Here is an 8,277-nt window from a genome sequence, read left to right on the forward strand (position 1 = left end):
AACGCAAAAAATAATTGAAAACGAGCATTTGTGCAAAAACAAAAAATCCATTCTGGGAAATACACATTTAATAAAGAAATGAAGGCTGAAGGATGTAAAAAAAATAATATGATAGATATCTGTTCCTTTTAACATAAATATTTATTATATATTTATATATGTGTGTGTGTGTGTGTGACATCGTTTTCAGAATAATACTTTCATAAGTGTAGTGAATCTGTCGATGATATAATCTGATAGTTTGATATCTGTCAATGGCCGCTAGCTTGCGACTTTGCGGCACCGAAGATATGAAGATAACGATGCAATATAATACATTTCCTTTATATATTGAATATTTCGCGAAATATAAAGTTTAACGCAAAATATAAAGTTTATCGCGATATTAAATTTTATATATCTGTATTTATATAACGTATATATAGTATATATATATGTATATATATATGTACATATATTACGACAATTCACACACATTTGATTGTCACTCGTCTCTGATACATATAGTACACTGTTGATCCCTCTATACATCTAAATAGGCAACGTGAAGTATTAATTCTTTCTTTATTCCAGGAATATGCGAACGAGAATTCAGTTCAGCAAATTATCAGGGACAATTTGCTAAGTGTGTGTGTGTGTGTGTGTGTGTGTGTGTGTGTGTGTGTGTGCTCGTTCACGCGCGCGCACGTGTATATGTATATGTGTGTGCAAAAAAAAATAAACATATTGGACCCCCGCAACCTCCTAGCATGCCCCTTGCACACTATGATCGGAATTAAAATATGCACATATAGACGAACGATTAAGAGCGTAAAGGCGACGCTTTAAAGGGAGAAAAGCACCCGTTTTTGTTAGCTTTTGCCAGTGAAAATATGTGGGCGGCACATGCTCCGCAACGGCGATTCGTGGCCAAAACGAGGACCGCGTGGATATATTGATTTCCTTTCCGACACCTTTTCGATGTTTCAACGTCGAAATATAGTCGTCACCGTTTATATACGCGGTAGTGACACGTTACACAGGGATAAACCATAAACGATTTAAATTGTCCTTTCTTTTGACATATAGTAGAGAATATTCACAAACTACTTTTGCGAAAAAGGATAAATGTCGAGGATGCTTGTCTCGGCATTTTTTCGAATCAATTACTTGTAAAATCAAATTTTCCATCAGGATAAACATAGATTGGTTTGAATAATATTTATTGGGAAAAATTTGTGTATTCTGTTTCGAAGAAAATTACTATCGCAAGTATATCGTGTTTTCTTTGGCAGTACCCTGTGTAACGATGTAATAGTACAATTATATCTAACGGCTTATATATCTAATGTTGATTGACACAGGTACATTCAATGTGAGTACAAACAGCGTTTTGAGAACGTAATCAATTAATTAATGAAATTAATCTTTGCAACTGATTAATTTCTTTATTACGCAATTCGCGCCCAAGTAATCTTTTCCGTAATCTTAACGAGGTTTTGCAGATTCAGGAAGAGTAAAATAAATATGATAATGCTACTCACACACATCTACATTTCTGATGATAACATATATGTATTGATACTTCCATACCAACGGTATTGATCCGGTTCTCCTGTGCCTAACAAGCAATAGTGTTACGGTTGCTTATCTAAGCAACGAAACCCTCTTTGATAATTTTCAAGCCAAAACTATATATTGACGACATCACGGAACACGGTACATTTGACTAATTCGCTTGTTTGACATTCTATGACACATAAATACACGTAAAATGTATAGTTTAATATAAATTTTTCTAATTATATTCACACATGCATTATTGCTATGCTTGATAATGCTTTCAAACTTGAAAACAGATGTAATTAGATGTAAATATTTCTGAATTAATTGAAAAATCGTGTATATTCTTTTTAAATATATTTAACAAATTATAAATCGATAAGTTAAAATATGTTACGTGATATAATATTCTGTTAGGATATAATATACAAAAAATCTTTTTACACAATTTAAAATATCCGATATGTCAAATTTCATTCATCTCATAAACCTTGACGGTATAATACGCGTCATCATCTCTTTCTAACTTTTTCTTATATTTTGATATTTATAAATTCCAATATTTAATCTTTCAACTTTTATATAATATAAAATTAGCATATACACATCATCACTTTGTTAGCTTAGAGAAAAATATAAAAACATTAAACTCGAAACATTTCATGTTGTATTTAATTGTATATAAAAATTCCATTTTTATACGTTAGATCAAAGTAAGTTTTATATTGCAAAGAATGCGAGAGGAACTATCTGTCACGCGGCATTATTGCCAAGATGCTCATTTGAGAAACTTATAGAATTGGAAGGCATAAAATGACACATACTTTGAGTTGAATAAAATAAGGAATTAACTATTATATTTGCCGTATTTTTCTTTTTCTTTTTTTTTTTTCAAATTACTCTATAAAGCGTCTGCCTTAAAATAAAGTACATGAGCCACTTCCAATTATACTTACAGTTACCTCTGCCATTGAACACTAATATAGCTTCTTTCACGCTCGGCTGCACAGCAGCCACAGCAGATTAAACTCTCGTCTTTCTTCACAAGACATTAGGAAAATTAATAATCAGGGTTTATATCGACACTGACGATTTATATACCATATTGCAGTAGTCTCCATTGTTTACACGCAATTAATGGCAATTAATACCTTTCTGAACGACGTATTCTACTTTAGCCAGATTTAGAAAGCGAGATTTAGAAAGCTGCACCGATTTTCAGATAGATACGCAATGTCTTTAATTGTACGAGAGACGCGATTCAAGATACGAATTGACAATGGAAAAAACTTGATCTTATTTTGTTTATTTGTTTGCTTGTGACAAGCTCGCACGACGGAACGGAAAATCCGGTGAGTCATCGAACGGTTAAGGTCTTGTGAAGCGATACCGGTACGGAGTCCAGGCGAACAGTTCTAAGGGAAAAGAACAAATATCCATTGTGTATCCATCATTAACTTGACACATCTTCTAATTAACTTTTAACATGCAAGTGGTACTAGCGCGAAGAACGTCACTATACGAGTAATCTCGTCGTTTACGTGCTGCTTGGGGTGCAAAATTAACATGCACTCTGAAAACGCTCAGCTCGCTTGTGTTCGAAAATAAAGTATTTCTCCTGCTTCTTGAACTGATAATTAACTTCCGCTCTCTATCCTCAGTCTGCAGTCTGTTTCGACGCAAGCTGCCGTTTCCAGTTGCGCTTACTACTCCGATGATGAAACATGCCAGATTGCTATGGATCCGTTAATTGATTTACATAAATGTTCAGGTAAAGAAATTTAAATATACTGTAGTATCATCTAATATGGATTTGCACATGACAGTGATCGAAAGATCTTGCGAGGTAAGCGCGCATTGCAACAAGACAGAACGTCCGATGATGAATGTTGCAAACATCTATACATTGAAGGATCGTAACGAATAATTGGATGATTTACTGAATGATTACTGAATGAGTACCGAACGATTCGACGGCAATCGGTCATTGTTTCATATGAGAGATAATAGAATAAATTGAAGTGTATAAAGATCGAAGAATATTGTTCTTCGTTAATTAGGCGGAGAAATTAGAACGATCGCTTTGATCGCTATTCGAATTGATCGGTCGATGTGATCGACTAGTTTTTCATCTACCTGTAGGTGATATATGGGAGGATGTCTGCAGTCTGATCGATGATGATGCGATATGACGATGAGAGAGCACGATGCAAAACTACTTGTTTGTAAAGGAGGCTGGTAATAGCGTGGCGGCAGTCACTACATGAATCGCTCTATGATTTACCATGGTTAGTGAAGCACGGGCAAAGCGCATTCAGAATACGATTGCAGAATCCACGCGCTCGATTGTTCCAGCCAGCGATGGTATCGCCACCCTTCAATCTACTACCTGCGCACACACACGAATAGCCAGTATGTTATAAATATCAATCTCAAAAGGTAATTATAATTGCGCCATGTTCTACTTTGCAAGTAGCTCTACGGGGTGTCCCACCCAACTTGATCATCTGAAATATCTCCGTTGTCTATTGATGGCACGAGAAAATATGTAAGAAAGAAAAAAATGTCAAAGAAAACAACAAAGTTAACGACTGTATTTAATAAAAAATCAAATAATTAACTTATAAATAAAGAAAATGTTTAGCTTGTAAACATCTTATTTATAATCTTGACTGTGTCTACACAATCATTTTTTATTCTCATATTTTCCCATATTGTGTACAGAGATATTACGCGAAGCATATTTCTATTCGTCAATTCAAATATGCGTCTATTGAATAAATTATACTTATTTAATGATTATCTACGTGTTCATCTATAAATTTCTTCAATTATCTCTAGCAATCTAGCCGTCTATACTTTCAAACTATTATCTGTTTGATCTTCTCGCATACCTACTTTTTTCCTCTACCTTTCCAGAACATAAAATATTTACCATTTTATTTATATCCACCTTCTCTCCCTTCGTTATAGCCGACGTGAGTCAATTAAGAATGTTTCCATCCCGTATAAATTAGAACATTTAAACAGTAAGAATCAGATCGTAAAACCGATTTGTACTTACCTTCGCCTTCAGCTCCCTGAAATATAAAAAAGAAATATTGAAATTGCTCCATTTTCACAATATAATACAGTAAACACTGGTCTCATTGATAATTAATTCATTACTCTTTGTTTACTGTCATGAAATGTTTTTTAGTTGAATAAATCGCGAGTTTATTTACCTCCGATTGAATCTTTCTTTTCGAAGCCTCTGAAGCGGCCGTCTCTATTACTTCGCTGATAAATTTCGTGGTTTCTCTCATGAGCTCCTCATCCTCTTTGAAGGCCTCCTTCCTCTGTTCCAATGTTCCTATCATCAAGTTCTTTTCGTGTTCGTCCATATCGGTAGTGGAATGAAACGATATGGATATCTGTTTGGTCGGTTTGGTCATAATATCATCGACGACGGTAATTTTCGTGCCCTAATCCTTTGAAATTAAAATTATTCTCAATCAAGAATCTTATGCAAATTAAGTGCAAAATTTTCTTAATTTATATACATATGTATATCGCAAATGTTTAGTTACCTTATAGAAAATTCAATGTATAAAAAGAAAAAATACAGTGTAATAATTTAATAAAAGATAAAAATCCGATATGGAATATGATGATGAGCAGTCAATAATTTTAAATATGAATAATCTCTTCCTCTTTCCTTCTCTCTCTCTCTCTCTTTCTCTTTTTTTTCTCTGTTTTGTTTGATCATCGGCTTGATATTAATTCACTAACAAGATTGTTATACATTCGATCCCTCATGTTTTCGAGTCATTCACGCATATATTGATCAATAATTGACAAAAATAGGGATTGAAACCGATATAATTTGGATGCTTTCAGATTTCGATATTATATAAATATAGCAATAGATATATATTAAATCCATTTCTGAACGAAAATAAATCTTGTTTACAGTATAATTTTTTAAGATGATATTTATAATTACCTCTCTTTATTGTTAATATTTTTATTCATGTTTTTAGATTATTTATGTATTTATTGAACGAGTTCATACGAATGAACGGTGTAATTGTAAATGATAAATTGCAATCTGCTAGCATAAAGTCTATGCTTCAGTAATTCTACAGCATATAATATACAGACAGATTTAATTCTAAACAAAATTTAAATTATATATTATGTTAGGCATTTAAATTGCTTATGTTAAAAAAATGAATACTACATTCTATCTGCGTGCGGGTGAATTCTTTATGCATCTATCTAATTTATTATTCACACTTAATCCATTTCGCATGATCGCACATTAGTAGAACTCACCGTAATTACACCGGTCGTGATTCCAGCATCCAAACGGCATTCGAAACGGCCGCCGAGATGAACGATATCATTGCTGAGTTTCCAATCAACGCAATAATACGTATGACAGAGACCACCGACGTAAATGCAGACGACGGCGGATGCAGATGGATGTGCCACAGGTGGTGTGTGTTGTTTCACCGCGCACGCACACCTAAACGTAACATACACTGGTCTCTACGTACACGCGCGTATATCCCGGGGATATGTCGATGACGTGGATACAGGTCGTTCAAGGTCCGCTCAAGGCGAGTCTGCGGTCGAGGTCGGCCGGGTTTATTGAATTGTTGATAAAGGCCTGGACCTGATAGCGAGCTATCCCGAGTCGAGCAGCCGGTCGCTACGACGGAATCCTTCGGAACCAGGGGACTCGGTCGACGCTTTACGGACATGAACTTGGCTCCCTTGATGGGATGGAAATATAGGGATGATATGCCTCAATATTCGCGACGTCGAACGGGGTGAAGAAAAACTGACAGAAACGGGTGAACCTTCATCTTCTCTTTCGTCGCGTCTTTGACGGGCTCTGCGCTCCGTCAAGTAATGATCGACACGGACCAGACGAAGCTCTCTTACCCGACTGGATATTACCCCACAACCAGACCCTGAAACGGAGCATGCGTCAGGCAGCTATTAGGTTTTTATATCTTTGCTTCTATACCTCTCTTATCTGCTCGAATATGTACACATGCGCATACATATGCGCGTGCATTTACTGCCCTTATGCAGATATGCTAAGTTTATCAATCGACTGGAACAAGGTGAAATTTCATAATATCAATTGTCGCGCAAATAATACAAATGCTGATTATCATTAAGTTAGATTTCTGTATAAAGAAAAGATTAGAAGCGATTAGTGAAAAAGTGTATTTTGCAACATTGCAGAAGAATAGAATTTATAATCCAAGGATTTCGTTCTATTTAGTTTTGTAGACTCTGTTAGGAAATAATACATATATCTGCATACTTATATAAAAACAGATTTAATTATTATATTTAGTACATATATGTGTGATAAGGAATTTAAAAAGATGATTTGGTTCTCTTTGCTTTTGCTTCGTGTGTAATCATATTGTTATAGATTAATAAATAGTAAATCCAGGTCAACGAGCTATAATTAGATGTAACAAAGTAATATTTATTATTCACAATTATAATTTTCGACGATAAGTTTCAACGGTACGTTGTTACAATAGACGATTACTCGAAGGTGAGATGATCCTCATAATATGTTAATCTAATCTTGATATATGAGATAATTATGTATAATATTTCTGCGGCTGATGAGAACTAATTGTAAGCTCAGTCGAAACATACCGTTGACTTATCGTCGAAAATTATAATTGTGAATAATAAATATTGTTTTGTTACATCTAATTATAGCTCGTTGAAATTGTTAACTTGGGTTTATTATTTATTAATCTGTTGTACGAACGAAAAGAATTGATATTAATTTATTATATGTTGTAATAATGCTATTATAGTATTATACAATAATATGTCTCTATCATAAAGTAATGCGCAAAGCTTTTTTCATGCAATATTTAATACATTTTTAAAAATTCTTTTGAAAATACGGCGAAATAAACACCTGTATTTAATAATTGCATATTGTCTAATGCAAAAAAATATATGTAAGAGATACTTGTTCACTCTGTATCTACTGAAATAATAATGCTGTACTTATCGCGTTCCATAACATAATTTTGTAATAATACAGTACTAGTTAAAGGAGGTTGTAAGAGCATAAAACACATATATTAATATTTACGTTTTAAACAAACATACATGTGAAAATTGTGTTCATAACATTCTGTTTTTATTGAGCAACACATTTTTATAAATTATTTATTTTATTTTATTTGGTATTATTTTTGTTGTTAGAAACAAAAATTGTTTAAATAATAAAAATCTAAATTTTTTTATATAAATATTTTAAATACTAAAAATGACTTATGCAAAGTTTCTTTAAGATTCATCAATTAGTTTATAACAAATAAATATTTTGTTTATTTACTGAACAATTAATGTCTGAATCTCAATGTAATTTTACATAAATATTTTCGAATTCATAAAATATTTATATTAAAAAATTGATATTTTTATCATACATATTTTATAATACATTTTCATATATTTCTATTAGAGTACAAATTAAAAAAATAATATTACTTTTTATCGAAATAACTTTTGATCCAGATGATCAACTATCTCTAATTTTTTTTTGTATTACTTTTAAATGCAATTTAGAATAATCTGTAATTTTTTCCAAGTAATTCTTAACATATTGCATTTGCCTTACAACTTCCTTAAACGTATCAAAGTTCTTGTGATGTTGTTATACTAATTTTATAATTAAAAAAAAACATTTACTTTTTT

At 32.8% G+C, this 8,277-nt stretch overlaps 1 protein-coding gene across 3 annotated transcripts; it reads right to left on the bottom strand.

The window, feature by feature from the left end:
- Nucleotides 1-2,408: 2,408 nt before the first annotated feature.
- LOC108750437 lies at nt 2,409-6,491 on the bottom strand. 3 transcript variants are annotated; one of them, XM_018489873.1, is made up of 5 exons: nt 5,860-6,491; nt 4,767-5,012; nt 4,607-4,622; nt 3,827-3,931; nt 2,409-2,957 (listed from the first exon to the last, which is right to left on the bottom strand). In XM_018489873.1, the coding sequence occupies exons 2-5, from the start codon at nt 4,974-4,976 to the stop codon at nt 2,911-2,913; spliced, it is 378 nt and encodes a 125-aa protein (XP_018345375.1). In that variant the 5' UTR covers nt 4,977-5,012; nt 5,860-6,491; the 3' UTR covers nt 2,409-2,910. The 3 variants fall into 3 exon arrangements, 2 of the variants coding, with proteins under 2 accessions (XP_018345375.1, XP_018345376.1); XR_001939430.1 differs by having other exon boundaries at nt 2,891-2,957; nt 3,679-3,931; XM_018489874.1 differs by having other exon boundaries at nt 2,891-3,277.
- Between the last annotated feature and the right edge of the window lie 1,786 nt (nt 6,492-8,277).

Source organism: Trachymyrmex septentrionalis, unplaced genomic scaffold, assembly GCF_001594115.1.
Source record: "Trachymyrmex septentrionalis isolate Tsep2-gDNA-1 unplaced genomic scaffold, Tsep1.0 scaffold37, whole genome shotgun sequence".
Lineage (NCBI taxonomy): Eukaryota > Metazoa > Arthropoda > Insecta > Hymenoptera > Formicidae > Trachymyrmex > Trachymyrmex septentrionalis.

Coding starts and splice junctions, on each gene's coding strand:
- LOC108750437 (XM_018489873.1), bottom strand. CDS start 4,976: ATGACCAAACCGACCAAACAGATATCCATATCGTTTCATTCCACTACC. Junction 2,958..3,826: donor CCCGTGCTTCACTAACCATG/GTAAATCATAGA, acceptor CTTTTCCCTTAG/AACTGTTCGCCTGGACTCCG.